At 40.3% G+C, this 19,006-nt stretch overlaps 1 protein-coding gene across 9 annotated transcripts in view; it reads left to right on the top strand.

Moving 5' to 3' along the window:
* Positions 1–8,504, top strand: part of ACSL6 (acyl-CoA synthetase long chain family member 6) — an 80,068-nt gene extending 71,564 nt beyond the window's left edge. For all 9 annotated transcript variants that reach the window (XM_053376780.1, XM_053376773.1, XM_053376772.1 and 6 more), the window contains 5 exons: positions 1,035–1,151; positions 2,107–2,250; positions 3,033–3,134; positions 5,477–5,548; positions 7,664–8,504. In XM_053376780.1, coding sequence (XP_053232755.1) covers positions 1,035–1,151; positions 2,107–2,250; positions 3,033–3,134; positions 5,477–5,548; positions 7,664–7,804 — 576 coding nt within the window. In that variant the 3' untranslated portion in view covers positions 7,805–8,504. The remainder of the gene's footprint in view (positions 1–1,034; positions 1,152–2,106; positions 2,251–3,032; positions 3,135–5,476; positions 5,549–7,663) is intronic.
* The last annotated feature ends 10,502 nt before the right edge of the window (positions 8,505–19,006 follow it).

Consider the following 19,006-nt stretch of genomic DNA (forward strand, 5'->3'; position numbering starts at 1 on the left):
ATAAGTTATAGCATAAACTTTCATAGTTTTAGGGCATAAGTTATTGTGGACTATGAAAGCTTATGCCATGAGGCGTTTCTTAAGTCTTCTACAAGACTCTTTCTGCTGCAACAGTCTGATATGGCAACACACATTTCACACCCAGCTGAGGATGGTGTAAGCAAAATATGTGCATTTGAGAAAGAAACAGAAGAGCAACTGGAGATAGAGAAAGCTTGGAGCTGTAAGCTAACAACAGCTGAGGAGGAAGAAAGGTGTCTTTCTCTGGCAATCTGGTGTGGGAACAATGGACTGGCTTTGTTGAATGTTAAGCTGTCTGCCTCCACCTATGCTTGACTTGCATATATTTATTTAATACATAATTTTGTTTTGCAAACTGCAGTACAATAAACAACAACAACAAAGCAAAAAGTTGCAGATTTCTCATGTATCATTGTTACAGGATATAATTGGGGGGGGGGGATAAGAATTAAAAAATAATAATTAAAACAACTATCTGATATAGCCTCTCCAAAATACAGCCCAGGTAGTTGGATAAATTTGTAAATAAACCCAAATATTACAAAACATCCTACAGCAAACGACACTTCTATCCTGCCTGTTGTGCATCTAACAGTATGTTGTGTTGGCTCAGGCTGGTCTTTGCTTAGATAGAACAGAAAACCTTCACTCGGGAAGCATTACACATGTTCCAATCTACTCATTGTTGGCACAGAGTCCTCATAGGCAAACAGCTGTGCTTCTAGAACTCACAGGTCCAGCTTCCTGAAAGTCTCCCACCCTGTATCACTGGTGCCAACTGTGTATTTGTGTGGTTGTCCCTCCCCTCCCCAGAAAAGGGTTATGCCAGTATTCAGTGGCATGTGATTATAAGAGTTCCTTGTGTGGCTCAGTCTAACCCATAGGCTGAGGTTCCTGAAGACTTTTTGCCTATATATTCATCATTTGTGTGAAGTTATAACAATTGGCCTAAGTCTCTCTTTTTAAAAAAAGATGTCTACCTTGCAGTGTACCAGCAGATCTATCTCTTGCAGATTTGTGTGAAAGGTCCAAACGTTTTCAAGGGCTACCTGAAAGATAGAGAGAAAACCACGGAAGCTTTAGACAAGGACGGATGGCTTCATACTGGGGATGTCGGGAAGTGGTTGCACGTATGTACTGAAATGCTAACTTTGCACACTAAGATTGCAGGTTTACAAGCCCCTCTGACCAAAGGAATAAGTGAATTAGACATTGAGGTGTACGTCAGATCATGAGTATAGTGTTGATAAAAATTACTACTGTGTGATGCGAGTATATGCCAGACCTACATCAGGGTTCAGCTCCAACATCGGTTTCCTTCAGATTCCAACCCTCCCCCGGCCTTATTTTATGGGTTTATGGGCTACCTCGCAGCAATTGTCACAATTTACTGGTGGATAAGGCATTGGGTTGGATCCTCAGTATATGTGGGTGGGGCTGGAAGCCTGGGGGAGGTACTTCTTGTTCTGATGCCTAGCTTGGGAGCTAATGGGCTATAGCACCCCAAATGGTGATTTTGGGGTTTGGCCGGATATGATACATATTGTTATATGTATCTGTCCCTGTGGGGTGACCCATAACCTTGATCAACCCTGCCAATCATCCACCAGCAGTTGGGCTGGCTGAGTTCAGGATACCTATCCAATGCCTACCCCGAAACCTGCTGACACCAATAGTTGTAGCCTGTTAAAATCCCAACACTGCTGTTCTTTGTGTTGTTGTGATTGTTATACCTAACCCCCTCCCCGCCCATGGCTCTACTATGCCTGGGCCTGCCACTTTCTGTTAGGTTTCATAGATATTTGACCTTAGTTTCTTTGGCTAGTCTGAGAAATTTGAAATCCGTTTGAATTCTGCTGCTCAGAAGGGACCCAGTAAACTGGAGCTGAGTTGCAGGCAAGGCGATCTCACTTTTCCCTAGCTCTACATGATTACTTGCTGCTGCATAAGCGAGTCCCCACTTGCAGGCTTCCCTTGGGCATCTGATTGGCCCCTATGGGAGATAGGATGCTGGACTAAATTGGCCTTAGGCCTGAACTAGCAGACAGACTCTTCTTACATTCTTATGTTATTTTTTACTCACAGAATGGTACACTTAAAATAATTGATCGAAAAAAGCATATATTTAAACTGGCTCAGGGAGAATACATTGCACCAGAGAAAATTGAGAATATCTACATTCGCAGCGAGCCTGTCGCCCAGATATATGTGCATGGAGATAGTTTACAGGTAACGCTATCCATTTTCTAAACATTCCTTGAAATTTGGTCATGCCTTTTATACCATTTTGTATTGTTTCCTGGGTTGGGGGGGTTGCATTTAGGAGCAGGCAAGGTGTCATATTTATTCCATTTAATAATGTTCAAAATGGATACAAGATGTTGATGTCTGTTACCTGCTGAGCAGGTAAGTTCAGCAGCTAGATACATACAGTAGTTTAAATGAGAGGAGCACAGCATTCACTCACTGATGTCCCAGGCACAAGGCATTCTGGGACATGTAGCAGACTTTCTGGCGCAGTGGTCATTGATTGACCTGCATACTCTATAAAGTCTGTATAGATCAGTAGGTAAACAAGTGCATAAGCAGAGTCAAGCAACACACCCACATGCAGATTTTGTAACATTTGGGGCCAGCCTCCTGATGGAACTGGAAGAGCTGAAGGACTGTGGAGGAGAAGCGGGACTAACCTTACTGCAGAACTATTTACTGTATTTGGAAGCCATTATTAAAAGTTAAGAGAACAGAGCTCTGCTCTGAACCTCCACTGCTGAGAAAACACACACACACACACACACACACACACACACACACACACACACACCTCTCTGACTCTTGTGATAAGCAGAAGCTGCTGTATCATTGTTTGAGGAATGGGGGCAAAGGGCAAAGAACTTGACAAGCACTCTTATTTAGGAAGCACAGATAAGAGAGCACAGCAAAATTCAAGGGATCAAGATGGGTTTGCTGTGTCACAAATACAGCCCCCAATTTTATCTGTATCGTTGCAGGCCTTCCTGGTGGGGATTGTTGTACCTGATGCTGAAATCATGCCAGCCTGGGCCAAGAAAAGAGGCTTTGATGGAACTTTTGCAGAGCTCTGTAAAAATGCGGTAAATTGCTTATGTACATGTTCCTGTGCAGTTCAGTGCCAATTTGGGCTGTGTGTGTGTGAACAGACATAGATTATAATTCTAATTGGTAGATCAGAATTTGCCAGTGCACTGAAAGAGCCTTACGGCGAATGATGCAAATATGATAAGCTGAAAGGCCAACTTCAATGTTACATTAAAAGCAGCCTTCCATATCCTGTTGCCCCCAAGATGTTTTGGACTCCCAGAAGCTCTAGCCAGCATGGCCAATGGTCAGGGATGATGGGAACTGTAATCCAGAATATCAGGAGAGCACCAAGATGGGAATGGCTGAATTAAAACAGTTCAGCTAATGTGTTTGGATCTGACTGTGACCTTTTCTTTAGGAAAAAAACAGCTATAGGGGGCTCTGAACTGGATCAGATCCACAGCACAGAAGGAGGGAGCTTAACTATGCCCTGTTTTCCTGCTAATAATAATGCCCCCAAAGGACATATTTACTGCTTTGGATAGTTTTCAGGCAAAAAGGCAAAAGGGGTTTTAATCCTGGTCAGGATCCCCCACAGCTTCTTTTCATAAAGAAAGGCACAGCCAAGTCCAAAGCACAGTAGTTAAAACTGCTTTTAACATAATGTGTAATTCTGGCTCTAAGTAGCTAGGTGATTACTGTGTTAAGAGACAGGGACATCTGTTAGAAAGATTCCATTAGATAAGCAAAGCTCTGTCCTATAACAGGAGCTAGTATAACATCTTGGGTTTTTTCCACTTTCTTTATCAGTACTGTTCCATTGCTACAAGATGACATCTATTTTTTTGCACAGTGAGATATGCTTTTGTTTCATTTTGTTTTTTGGAGGCTTGGAATGTCTGAGCCAGCGCCAAATCATGTGATTTCTCTGCTGTTGCCTAGACTAGATAAAGATTGCAGTAATGTTCCAGAAAGAAGACAGCAAAGCTACTAAAGAGCAGGTTTTATTTCTTCTATGGGTGTTCCAGCACATTTACCTTTGGTGGAAGCAATAAGCAAAGGACCATAGTTCAGTGGTGGACATATGTACTACCTGCAAAAAGGGGTCAAGATTCTCAACACTCCCTGGATGTTCCAGGGATTGAAAGAGCCCATGTCTGAAACCCTGCAGAACTGCTATGAGTCGGTGTAGGCTATCCTGAACTAGATAGACAAATAGCCCAACTCATTATAAAGCAGTTCCTACGCTCCTATGTATTTGAATAATTAATTAATTCCCCACTCCTGTGTGACAAAGCCAGGTGGGCTACTACCACTTGGGTAAGGGGATGGAAATATGTAGAGCAGCTAGGAGTCAGCAGTAGCAAAAGTAAATCCTGGCAACATTCTTGGGATGTTCAAGAAATAAGGCTGTAATCCTATTCCTGTTTACCTGGCAGTAAGTTCCATTGAACTCAGTAAGATTTACTTCTGAGTAGATGCCTACGCTATAATCCAGGGACTTGGTTATTAGAACACTAAGGAAGTAGACTGTAAGCACTTTCTCTTTAGATTGCCAGCTGATCAGGGCTGGGACCTGGCCTCTGTGCAAAATGCAATTCATATTGACAGCATTAGATAAATAACATTGAAAAGGGCATCAGTGTAAGGTGTAGGGAATGTTTTCCAAGGAATGCAATGGAATCTACTATTTTGGAACTGGCGTTATAAGATACAGTTTCAGTCACTGAACTCCTTTGTACTTTAATTTTAAATGCAAAGAGGAAAGTGAGAGCTCAGAGCTCTAAGAACAAGTTCCAAGACAACATGCTAGAATAAGAATTTAAGTCTTTGTCCTGCAAAATGTGTTCATGCTTGGGAAATTTAAATCAAGGAGGTATTTCAGACACTTCTGCATGAAGACTACAGGACCAGAATTCCTTAGGGATGGGCAATGTTTTTCAAGCTGAGGGCCACATAACCTTCTGAACAATCTTACAAGGGCCACTTGCCAGTAGTGGCCAAAAATGGGTGGAGAAACAAATGTAAATTTTATCTTTTGTACAATAGGCTATTTTGTACGAACACTCAAGCACCCTGCCTCTATCCTCCCCATATCAGAGTTCAAAGACACGTTCCAGGTGGGCATATTTGGAGTGCAAAGCTTGGCATGTGAAGGGTGTGACCTGAGGAGAGTTCCAAGGGCCAGACAAAGAGGTCGTGGGGAGGGGGCACAATTCATCCCTCTGCCTGATATTTCCCATCCTTGTCCTACACAGTATAATCACATTTCACCCTCTGCTTCTTTGAAAAGTTAATTGTCAACAGAGAGCCAAATAAATAATTATTTAAATATTGGAACATGTATTTGAACAGGACTTCCTGGCTGTAAATGTTCTCATATGTTCTTACTTAGGAGCTCAAAAAAGCAATAATGGAAGATATGGTGCAGTTAGGGAAAGAGAGTGGACTCCATTCGTTTGAACAGGTAAATACTAAATACTGATGATAGCTTTTGATTACTAGATGCAGATGAGCTTCTTCTTTGTGATTGAATAGCAGGGATTTTAGCATGCATTATATAAAAGCCCCAATGCCTCGCTTATGCTTTGTGGTTCAGTACTCAAATGTGTATTTTTCTATGAAATAAAACTATCCTTGTCTGTTTATGAATGCATGAAAGGTTAAAGAAGGTCTCTCTATGATAGATAACATGATAAAATATTTGAAACACCATTCCATTCAAGCTGAGAGCAGTACTGGAAAGTCAGCTTAATTACCATTCTTGTAGCTGACCTGGAAAATACAGCTGTTCTGTTTGTCCCCCATCCATGGACTAATCTCCTCCTGACGTAGGTATTTTTGCGGCAGACCTACAAACCTCCAATAAGGGAAGTTCAAAAATGGACATAATGTACTCCCCTCTCTCTCTCTCTCTCTCTCTCTCTCTCTCTCTCTCTCTCACACACACACACACACACACACACACACCATTTAAGAAGAGTGATCTAAAATAAGGTCATGTTGTGATTCTATTATTTTTAAAAACACAAATGTAACAGCTGTAACTTTCGTATAATGACATAAATTCCTAAGCGTGCCTGCATTTGTGCACTAGATTTGGCAACAGAATAATAAATGCACTTGCAGTGTCATAATGCATGCATTAAACAAGAATAGAGACTGTAGAAACTAATTCCACATAAAGCTTTCCTGCTTTTTCAAAAACTGGTCTATAAAAAAAATGTTGAGAACTGACTGTCTCTTAAAATTGCTTTTTTCTCCCATGCTGTAAACCTCCCTGTGATGAAATATACTAATCTATCAATTCATCTAATATAATCCTTGGGGGTATGGGGGGCACATATGCCTCTGTTCTCTGCAGCATTTCAGTCCTGTGTAGTGAGGTGGGCGGGGGGAGCCCTCCGAAATGAATTCTTAAAATCACAAGCAGGAAACATGGGTACAAAGAAGATACTAAGGGCAAAGCCTTTTCCTCTATAGTCACTGCCAGTTGCTTGGGTAATGATTTTGGGTGTTCTTAGCTCAGGGAGGCAACAAAGAATCAAAAATATGCAAGGTGCATTGTACCCAGTACCTCTTATAATGAGCTCCTGACACTTAAATGAACAAATGCGCATTTAAACATCATAGTTTCCTATGAGGTCTATATTCAGGATTAATACATGATTTAACACTGCTTTCAGCAACATAGAAGATAGATGGCCAATGTGTTACTCTTTAATTGTAAAAATGCAAATAAAACATAAATGATCCTTAAGTTGCTTCCAGAATTAATGCTTAGCACCAACACATTTTTCACAGCAGCAGCAAAGATTTTGCCAACATGAAACTTTGAAGTGTGCTCTGCAGTTCATTTTCAGTGCTAAAGGTAGTCAAGTGTTTTAATAGTTAAAATTTAATTTCCCCTAGTGCCAGTTATTTCTGCAGAAGGTGGAGAGAACTCAGCATGTCCTCATTGTGTCTCAATCCTAGAATCGAGCCTTTTAAGATTGTTTTTGATGCAGAAATGTATTTTTTAAAGTCTGTTGATAAAATATACCTTGTGTCTGCCATTAAATGCCAAGTGTTAACAACAGCCAAATTTAGAATTTCTGTTCCAAGGTCTCTGGGAGATATATATACCAAAGCAATAGGCACAGAACCTCATCCATGCAGCAAGCTACCTCATTCTCAAATAAGCATGCACAGGATTGCACACTAAATTTGTTCACCTTTCAATAACAAGCCAAGCAAATAAAAAGCGACAAAACTTCCAAATATCTAAATAGTCTGGGTTGTATTAAGGAGTCAGATGCTTTGCCCTATTGGGAGGGGGGGACCTTTTGTTCAAAAAGCCAGTGTATTGGGCAAAGCTAGGGACATTATTGATGAATTCCTGCAACTAAAAGACTGAATTTAAAAGTAGGCAGGTGTTAGCACTGGGCTATTACATCCTACATAGGAGTGGGTGTGCAGAATAATACTTGGCAGAGTGACCAATGTGATATGTCTGGAACACAGCTATCAAATCAGCCGTTTCCTTTTATTCAACGTTACAGTATATTTTTATAAACATGTTGACTTGTTTCCCCCCCCATAGGTTAAAGCTGTTTACATCTACCCCGAAATGTTCTCTGTACAAAATGGTTTGTTGACACCTACGTTAAAAGCTAGGAGACCAGAGCTGAGAGAATTTTTCAAGAAACAGATAGAAGAGCTTTATTCAAGCATCTCCATCTGACACCAGGGGAAAGTTCTTCAGAATAATGGACTCTGTAGCAACATTAGGATAATACTGAAACGTGAAAAGGGCGCAGTTGAAACGAATAAGCATCTGACCTTCCACGCGAGCCTTCTGTTGTCGGAAGACATCATCACTGAGTAATTCTTTTACCATCTAGTTCTAGTTCCTCTTGTTGTAATGGATGCTCTTGAAGATTGCTTAAAAACATACTGGACAACCGTTAAGCTACTTTCAATCCCACTCCTTCTGAAAGCATTTTACAGACACATTTGTTATTAATACCTGCAAAAACATAAACAAAGATCCCTTAGCAAACAGGAAAGAAAAGCAGACTGGACCTGCCCATTTTGTATGACACTCCGCTAAGCTCCTGGATGATTCGATAATGTGATAGGGTTTCCAGATGTCTCTCTGTATGGGTACCATTAAGAACTCTTTAGAAGCAAGCAGTTCCCAGGTTGCACATCATGCACACACCTTCCTTAGCATGGTACGGCACCTTCCTTCGTGTGGTGTAGCTTCACCCTTGGCTGCTACTGCGTGCATATGTGGCCAAGAACTCCTCACTGTAACTGAGCTCTTAAAAGTACCAGGGTCCCACTCAGCGAGATATCTGACAAAGACTAGTGGTCTACCTCAATGTTCTTGGATGCTCAAAGCCAGAAATAAATCTGTTACCCTGATGTAGAACTTAAAACTGGAATTGTTTAATCGTTCTTTAAGTGGTAGCACTTATGCTTTCCCTGCAAGACATAAATTGAATTCACCTTGTGCGAGCCATTCACGAAAAGAACAGAAGGGAGGAAGAGTTTGGATTTCATATGTATGGAAGTAGGAAGAGCTTTGGATTTCATGCCTACTTAATACAGTGTAGTGGCACATGCTGGGTGAATGCTAACCTGTAATTGCCAGAAATGTCAGAAATGTTACAGGCCCTGGAATTCTTTGTATTTCTTGTGTCTTGGATGTTTCTGAAATTAGCAAGGGATCTCTGTGGGCTGCTCCTTTTAAAGAACTGACTGCCTTGTGTTGTGGCAGCTACCTGACAGCAACTTGCAAAACAGAAGGATAGTTGGTATAAACATGCTGCATAATTTTGCAGCTTCCACTCCCCACCACCCCAGTGGATTCCAAATAGAATAGGATTTTGAGTCAGAGCTTTCCCTTTGCAGCACTTTATAACGGTGCACTTCAGGAGAACTGAGCTGGCTTTAAGGATGCAGAGTCTTAACAAACAGCTGTTTGGCCACATCATCTGACTTTAAAGCAGCTTCTCCCAGCTTCTTCTTCCACCAGGCTTGCATCTACTCCAAGTCCCCACCTCTTATTCTCATGCATTCCGACAGCAGGCACTTCTGAGCAAATAGCAGTAAAGGCTTCACTCCCTTGACAATGGCCTTGAGAGGGATTCACTTGACTGAATAAAAAAAATAAATGTAGAAAAAGAGCCTGTTCCCATATTTTTTTAGGCCAACACCTTAGAAATTTGCCTAAATAAATATTCCATGTTTCAGTGGAGAAACTAACGCTTGCTCTGGAGAACCTGCACAAGCCATCTTATGATGCCCAGGAATTGCAAGTAGATCAGGGATGGGAAATCTGTGGGCAAGCCAGCTGGTGCTGGACACCCAATGCCCCATCTGCCAGCACATCCAGTAGAGCTGATAGGACCTGCTGAAGTTCCCTCTCTCTTATGCAACTACTAAAGGTGCAGGGGCCATGTCCCCTTCTGCATCTGACTACCTTAAATATAGTTTTCCGCTCTGAAGTAGTCATTTGATTCAAGGGTTGGGGAACCTGCAGCTGGGTTAAAACTCCATTCACACCAGACAGTTGACCATGCTGGGTGAGGCTGATGGGACTCAGGAGTTCAACACCATCTGGAGGGCAACAGGTTCCCTACCCTGGCATAGTTAGTACTAGTACCTGCATACAGGAGGACACAAGAAGATCTCTGCTGGATCAAACCTAAACCCAGTCTACTCCACCATTCTGTTTCTACAGTGGCCTGCCAGGTGTTCATGGGAATCCTGCAACATGAGTGTAGCAGCACCATTCCTACTTGTATTCCTAACACTGGTGGTAGATCATAGCTATCAATATTAGTAGCCATTGAAAGCTTTACCCTCCATGAATTTGTCTCTCTTTTAAAGCCATCCAAGCTGGTGGCCATCAATATCTTGCGGTAGTGAATTCCACAATTTAACTATGCACAAAAGTAGTATTTCCTGAAACTTCCAACATTCAATTTCATCAAAGAAAAGCTTTTCTATATATACTTTCTGCACATCATGCATAATTTCATACACCTCTGTTATGGATGCATGTTTGCCTTTTCCCCAAACTAGAAAGTCCTAAATACTGGGATCTTTCCTTATAAGGGAGTGTATTGTTTTGGTTGGCCCTTCCTGCACAACTATTCCTCAGTGGTGGCAGTGGCAGGGTTAGGTGAATGTCTGAGTTCAAATGCCATAGCTATATGAACACAGCCATAGAACCAAATCTAGTGCTAACAGATTATACGGCTTTCTTGAAACTGTCTCCCCAGATCTAGTTCAGATTTTCTAAAGTTCTCAGCACACAGCACCTTGCATGGAGAAAGAAGGTTGTGACCATATTAATACAGGAGCTGCTTCTGATGTAGATCAGTATGAGTGGAAAAGCTGAAAGTGGTGAATTGGATGACGAGGTTCAAAAGAAGGCTTTCTGTATACAAGAGGGAATTTTAGCATCTGCAGTCTGCATGGCACCTGCTGAATTTCCCCATATATATCACTATTCAAGGAGCAGTAACTTGTCTTTTTTGCACCTGGAGCTCCCTAATGAGCCACAATGCTCACATATATTGATATAAGGAAAGATCAGCTTAGATGTTACTTTTTCCATGAGGAAACCTGGGAGGTTTTAGGACATCTGAACTATCAAGAAGTCTTGGGCTTGTTTGAGCTGAAGTAGACCTACTATCTCCATATCATCTTACCAATAACTATGGTGTTGAATGATTTATCCACATGGAGCTGCTAAATCAGTCAAGTTGAAGGGTGACCAAAGTGAACTTAAGATTGCAAGATTTTTTTTAGAAATTGGAGAGACAGTGAATTAATGAGCAAGTGTTTATGCTGAGCCTGGTTAATTAATGTCTGTTCTGAACAAACTGTTAAGATTTCAAAAGTGACTGTACTTTTGAAGTAGTACTTCCAGTACAAAAAGTACTTCTTTTGTAGTTTTCAAATGCCTGTTCTGATTTCTTGATAGCCCAGCTACAAAGGTTTCACTTTATCCTTAAACTTATCTGATTATCCAGGTTCTATCAGTGCAAAAGCAGAATTAAAGCCAGTAATTTAGGCTTCACTGTCTGGGCATAAGTCTCACTGAAGTCAATGGGACTAACTTCTAGTAGCTATGTATAGACTGCACTGTTAGATCCACACTTGAATACTAGGCTGCAATTTTACAGCAGATAATGACACCACGTACTTTTCATATTCATTGGAGGAGGAAGGTACACAAGTTTGTTGTGTGTGTTCTTTTCATTTAGGTTAAGGCATTGCTTGGGAATGATTTTCTAAATGCTTACTTCCCTGAGCTATAAACACTGGAGAAAACTGGCCCACAGATTAAAAGAGGTCTATATGAAATTGAGGATTTGTAGTTGGCACTGGCTCTAAAAATCTCCCATGGCCCCAATTTACAATCTACAAAGGTTACTTAGATATTTATTGAACTTTTACTTGAAGCAGTACATAGGAACATATTGGGCAGGATCCAGCCAAAGCCCCTTGGGTATGATCCAGCCACTTTTCATTCTCTTTGATTTCAGTTACACAAGCATTTTCTTAAATCTTAGATATTTTCTAGTGAAACCAAGAGTTCTTAAAATGGTTAACACTGGTTGGCTCTAGCATATTTTTCTTAAAGAAAAAAATTCAATTGTGCATTTCCCTTCATTGAGGAATTGCAATTCCTTAAACCATCATAAGGAAAATCCCAGTAATCACAATTGCCCACTCTAGTGGTTGAGTTGTGAATGTTGTTCAGTATACACAAACCCACACAAGTTTGTTGTTTGCTGCAGAAAAAGGAGCCAAGCTAGAGCTTGGCCCTATATGCTTGCTAAACATTACAAGATGTATTACACCGCAGTTAGGCAAATAGGACAAACACTATGGCCTGGGGACAGATTGCTATCTGCCTGTCGTTTGCAATGGATATCTGTCTCTGGATTCAAAGACTACTAGGGAGTAGGCATCCTTGAACTTTAGGTGCCCTTTATATGATATGATGGTAGCATGAGAGCCACTTACTCCTGGCTTTATGCCACATTCATGCTGCAACATTTAAGAGCCTGGCAGCACTTGAGTTAAGCATCATACAGGTCCTTCCCACCCAATCATCACCCTTTTACCTCACCTATGAAACAAGTACATTAGAAGAACCCATTGCTGCTGTGCTGGTTACCCACATGGCCATGTGCTTTTAAAAGTTATAAAGGCAAAATATAATGCCATAATTGTAATGAATGAATGTGGTTCCTACATTGTACCCAGAATACAAGAAGGACACCTTACCGAGCAAACATGCATACCCCGAGTGGTCAGTACTTAAAGAAAGACATATAAAAGCATAAATCAGAAAACAAACTAGGTTTAAATAAATTGTAAGTTTTCCTATATCAGCAAATGTGCATATGCCAGTTTAGGATATGCACCATTACACTGGTATAATCACGGGATTACAATGTTACCGCGCCAAAGGCTATTGCTTGTGGGAATATTATTTCCTATCAGAGTTTTTTGTACTAGCACTAGTACCTGATCCCAAAAAGATAATGTAATATATGAGAGGTAAAGTGCTGTCCTACAGGTATTGATGGATTATGAGCTCCATCATCTCTGATCACTGGTTGTGCTTGCTGGTACTCAGGTGGAGGTGCATCAATACATGAGCTTAGCAACACCATTCAGGGATTTAAGAGTGAGGGGCTGCCAACAAACTGATATCATAGAGCTCCACTTCCAGACGAAGCAATGGAAGTGCTGAATTGGTATGGATCATTCATTGGCTCCAGACAAGAAAGAGGTGAATGGTTTGTCTGAGCACAGAAGTGCTGTTGAACCAGTTCTGGGTGGCGTTTCATTCCCTCTAAGGAATCAGGTTCATAGTTTGGAAGCAATCATCCAACACTATCACTGGAAGCCTAAGTGTCACCTGTGGCATAAAGTGTTCCCAGCTAAGGATGATGTGCTAGTTGCAACTCCTCAACAGAGGTAGAACAGCCACATTTACGCCCTAGTAACCTCCAGTTTATACTACTACAGTGCATTACAAAGGCTTCTGAAGATTTCTCAAAAAATTCAGCTAGTTCAAAATTCAGTTGCTTCAGTACTTACTGGGATTAGCCTTATGGAACATATCACTTCTCTTAACTGCCTCTGCTTTGGACACAATTCAAACATTAGATGGCCAATGATCCTGGGTCCATAAAGGGTCACCTTTTCCCACAAAAGTCTGCCCAAATTTTATTACCACTAGAGATCATTTTAAGAGATCCTCCCCGTGTCACTTAAGTTAGGTGTGAGCAGAGAGAGGGTTTCTTTGTTGTGGCACTACGTATGTCGAATGTCCTCCCCAGACTGATGTATTCTGCTACCTGTTGAATACCGTTTTTATTATTTTAATACATGTCCAGTGTAGATTGCTTTAAGTGACATTTTATTGGTTCTACTGGTTATTAATATGCACTATTATACTTCTGTTGATTTGATTTTCTGATTTTTTAAAACTGAGTTTTATTGTATTAGGTATTTTCTTCCGGCTCTTTTTACCTGAAGGCTAGTATATAAATATTTTTAATTAAACTAAAGAATTTTGAGGGCAAGGGAACAAAAATGGTGATCCTCTCCAGTTATCACTCTGCAAGGCAAGACCATCCAAAGATCAGGTGCTTAGGTGGACAAAGGAAGACTTCCTCAAGCTAGTGCCCTACTGATGTTTTGGATTACAATTTTCATCCACCCCAGCCAGCATAGTCAGTGGTCAGGGATGAGGGGAGCTCTAATCTAAAATGTCTGGAGGGCACCAGGTTGGGGAAGCCTGATCTAGCTCACCTCAGGTTCTGGTAGGAGGGATGGGAATAATGGTCATGACCCTGAGCAGATAAGATGAAGCAAGCTGGTTCTACATTCCTAGAACTTAACTAAGGAAATGCACAGTATTTAAAGATGAGTTGTGTTCTTAGTTATTAGAGGGAATCTCTGTGTTAGCTGGTTCATACATGCATGTTCATCACTTGATGACTTGTGGTTATTGTATGAACTGTGTCCACCAGAAAAGCACGGCATTTGATACGAGGTGAAGTAAGACAATATGGAGGTTTTGTTCCTGGTCAGTGACATCTATTTTCCACACACGTCATCTCTTCATTTTGGAACCTCATCAAAGTGATAAACTTGCATGTGTAAATCTGCGATGGGCTGAACCAGGGCCTAAGTAAATTATACAAGAAAATTCAGTCATTACTGCAGGTTTAAAATAATATTACATAGTTTTATATTATGAATACCTGTTGCTAAAGTCTTCCCCATAAACTATCAAAGAGCCAAAAAGCATATACAAGTGAGATAAAAAGCACTATTAGGACCTATTTATTTGACAAATCACCCTGCAGTCAAATGAGGATTTTCAGCATATCCTGCATGAAAAGAAGCTGCAATTCCTTTACAAACATTTTTGCAGCACATGACTGGTAATGACAGTAAAATCTTGTATCTTGTCAATATCTTGGATTTGATTATTATCACATATATCAAAAAAGCAGCTTCTATCTTTTAACAGGTTTCTTTTTTTGAATGAAACAAATTAACTTGAACATTATAAACTATTGTTTTCCATCTGTGAAAAGCACAAACTGGTGATCTATATGTAAATAAACTATGACATGAATGTAAACTTTAAAAGTAATAATACTATTTTTGCATGAAATCTGACAAAGAGATGTACTGGTTCTCACAGAAAACTATGGAAATATTTCATCTGGGGATTATTAGTACAATAGATGGAACATTGTTTTCTTTTAAAGTAAACAAGCTTTTGCTAAAACCGAATTTTTCTTGCTTTGTAGAATTTACCAAAATGAAAGCTGGAAGCTTGGATGTTTTAGAACTAATGCTACCCAAGCACTAGTGAGATTCAATCTGCAATCTTATATACGCTTGCCTGGGAGTAAGCCCTGCTGAAAATAAGTGGAGCAGTTTTATGTAGAATTACAAATCTGGCCTGATAATGGCCCAAATGAGGTCTGCACACAATGAATCAGGGTTAGATATATTAGGAAAAATCCCCCCTCCTGCCACTGAACTAGAATGCCTACTCTTTCTGCTGCTACTGGGGAGTTTTTCCTGACTACTGTTTTCCTCATAAGAGTTTCTATGCCACAAAAGTATTTATGTGAAATCTGTCTCTTTGTCCTTAAGTGTACACTGATTGACAGGGACAAAGGAATGAATGTCTTATGAATTTGCCCATCAAAGTCTCTCCCCCCCCCCTAATACCACTATGGCAGGAGGTGTTGTAAGTTAAATGATTGAGCTCTATTTTCAAACCAAAATGAGGTCAATTTGCCAACTGCCTTGTTCATTTCATCTCCTTTGGCTTGAATGTGTAGCAGAATGGGCTGGTGTTTTAACTCCAAAAATGCCAGGGGAAAGAGGGATTATAGAGGCATATGTAGTAGGCATGGTGGTAGGGTGGCCAGGTAATGGTGACTGGTGGGGTTACACACTACTACAACAACACTCATTCCACTCTAGGCAAGGCACTACACCCGTGAACTTTGATCTTAAAAGGACTGCAATGAAAGCTCCCAAAATAGCTACAACCACCTTTTAAAAAAGCAAAAGAAAAGAAGGACAGCAGTTAGAAAAAGATGGAAGTAAATGGCTGGGGAGATTTACCTGAAATCTTGCAAATACTGTAAAGTGAGTAAGCAAATGGCTTTTACTATAGAGAAAATGACTAGTGTGGAAGCATGTACTTATTATCACTGCAGGTTAATGAGAACCACCACCTCCATACCACCAAAGTACTGATCTAGTATTGATAGCTTGATGACCTGAAATGGAGAGGCAGCGTTGCTGAGTGGGGCGCTGAGCATATTCATTCTGCTTTCCTATTTATAGCAGCATCCCTAAGTTCTGCAGAAGTAGTCAATGCTTCTCTTTTTTATTAAAAAAAAATGAGGTTCTGATACTTACATTGATAAAAAGTGCTGCGGGTGGCAGCACAAAATGGCTGCCATGGACAACCAAAAAAGAGGTGATGGTACTCTGTACCAGAGAGTACAGAGAGAGAGTACAAAATTATTGCAAGTAGTGAAACTAAGTAGACCAATAGCAGCTCCTGCCAAAATCAGTTTAATTCCTATCTTAAGTTCCAAAAGTTATCCTGGTGTGGGGGAAGCAGATAATCACTGAAGGTTGATCCCATATGCAATAACACTAAATTAGCCAGAAAGTGCTGTACTAAATGCAAATTCACTTAGATGGCAGTCTCTGTAAGCAAAAGGTGGCTGCATGTTTAGGCATCAGCAATCACTAGGAAAGTCAAGAATAAGTACCTGAACTCAAGTATGCAATTCTTCTGCTTTGTGTGTGTGAGCGCGTGTATGTGTTTTAAGGCCAACAGCTTCAATAACTTGCAAAAAGCCAATTTGGACCGCTATAGTAAGATGTACATATTTATTTCAATGGGATTTGCTTACAAGTAGGTTTTGGGCTTCTTAAAAAGTAGGGGCAGGGGGAGGTTAATTAGCATTACTTAGGTTGCAATCCCGTGCACTTACCTGGATTGTACTGTTAAGACTGTGAACCTGATAGATGATGAAGTTAAGCAATAAATAGTCTGTTTTAAGGGTGTCCAGTTGTAAGGGATAACAGAATTCTTGTAACTTTAGCACTTTTGGGGGGGAAAAGAGAGAAAGACAGTAATTTAAGCAAGTGCAGCTTTCCTTGATGCTACATGATGAGTTGCATCTGCCAAAAATGTAAATCCCAGCAGCCATGGGGAATCGGTAGCTGTCCAGATGTTAGCTTATGCCATCCCTGACCATTGGTTGCGCTTGTTGGGACTTATGGGAGTTGGGAGACCAACAAGCTATGGAGGGCCTACATGTTCCCCATCCCTGTGTTAAATGTGCAGGAGCTCAGCACTCTTTCACATTTGGTCACACTAAAGGACTTGCAGGAAAAGCAGTTCATGATCAGGGAAGAAAACAAAGAAACAAAAAAGACCCCAACAAACACCAGCCACAATTGTTCCCAATTAGGATTTTTCTGTGAGACAACAGCACTTCTGTAAAAACCTTACCCTATCTATCATACCACAATAGAACAACATGCCTGCATTCAAATAAGAGTAAAACGTTGCAAGTCAAACAGCCATTTCCCCTAAATATACTGCTTATTCTATTTTCAACTAAAGAAAAATGAAGAGATTAAAATGCAAGGACTTATTTGTTTAAGAACAATTGTAATTAAATATTCTATCCTCCCTAGTTTTGGTATATCCGCATGTATACCTAAAATACAAAGAAGCAAATGTGGGATTTTTGTTTTGTAAAGAACTGAAAGACTGTCAGGTTTCTCAAATTTGTTAATATTCCTCTTGACTGACAAATAAAATATTTTATACAAAAATTGTTTTATTCTAGTATTTTGTCTGTGTGGTCAGTAACTAGTCATTCAGAAATGAGTGCCTATACCTATACTATATTATGCTTGTTTTCTTTTCTTTTTTTTAACAACCAAAGAAATACTGCATTCTGAGGTCCATTTCAGAAATCTATGCTTTCTGACTTCAATGTCTTTGCAGATAAAGAGGAACCTGTCTGCAGTCACTTGAATTTATTCTCGTTATAAAACTGGCAGTAACAACAGAAGAAAATGTATGAGCTTGTTTAACATGAATAGATGGGAATGTATAGTATTTTTTCAGACCATGTGTTTAAAAGAATAAAGTCAATAGAATTATTCAGCTTATTTTCCCACTCTGTGTATTAATGTAGTCTTCAACTGATCCCCTTTTTATATATTTTCCCCCTCATGGTTTAACACAAACGGACAAGAGGCTCACTATTTTCAGTGGTTCAAAGCAGCCTTGTATGCTGTAACTTTAGCAGAGCAAGAGAAACAGATGCCCAAACAGGTGTGGGAGCACTCAAGGACTCAGAGAGGAAACTTCATGCAAAATCTATCACCGCTATATATAATTCAATTTTATTAGGTGTGCTTCATGCTGGTGGATCCTGTTCCATAAATTGAGAGTTAAGTTTGGAACTCTCACATTGCACTGCTCTTCTAGGGCTTCCCCATCTTAGAAAACAGGTAGCGAATTGCATGTTTGAACACTTCCTCTGTAACAACAAACAACAACAGCTGTCTGTGGGATGCCCTGATTTGCACAAGAACCTGGGGGGGGGGGGCAGGAGATGGAGGAGAATTCCAACATGCAATATCTCACATGGATTCTGAAGTAGTACCATTCCAAGAGCTTGGGACCTCATGACTCATAATCATAGAGACAAGGAAATACCGTACATCTAATAATACCATTGGTCTGTTTAGCTGAGAACTCTCTATAACTGGCAATGGGTCTCCATGGTTTCAGATAAGGGTCTTTCTAAGCCCCACCTGAAGTGGCTAAGGATGGAGTCTGTGACCTTCTGTATGCACCATAAATTCTCCATCTATTTAGCTATAGCATCTTCCCCTGAAGGAATTCAATTAATAACAATTGTATGCCAGCCCTAGTATCTTTATAGAGTCACTAGTTTGAATACTGGAAAGGTGTCATTTCCTCATCATGTCAGGATTACCAAATTTGAAACACACAGAGGAATTATTGTCAACACCAGTTCACAGTGCCACCTACTGAACAACAACATTGCTGTGCATATACATATGTGTGTGTGCATGCACACACCCCCCACACCCCCAGCTTAATTCAACATACAATTCACATTTCACATTTTAATTATTGTTTAGGTTTTCCCCTCAAAACTCAGCTTAGTATATCATGCCAGTTTGGTGTTTGCAAATAGCAAACATACTGCTTTCATCAACACCTAGTCACATAGCGTTTGATAGATCGTATGTACTCAAAAACACTGCCTCTATTAAAAACCTCATTACAACTTCTGCGTCA

Source organism: Podarcis raffonei, chromosome 2 (assembly GCF_027172205.1).
Source record: "Podarcis raffonei isolate rPodRaf1 chromosome 2, rPodRaf1.pri, whole genome shotgun sequence".
NCBI lineage: Eukaryota > Metazoa > Chordata > Lepidosauria > Squamata > Lacertidae > Podarcis > Podarcis raffonei.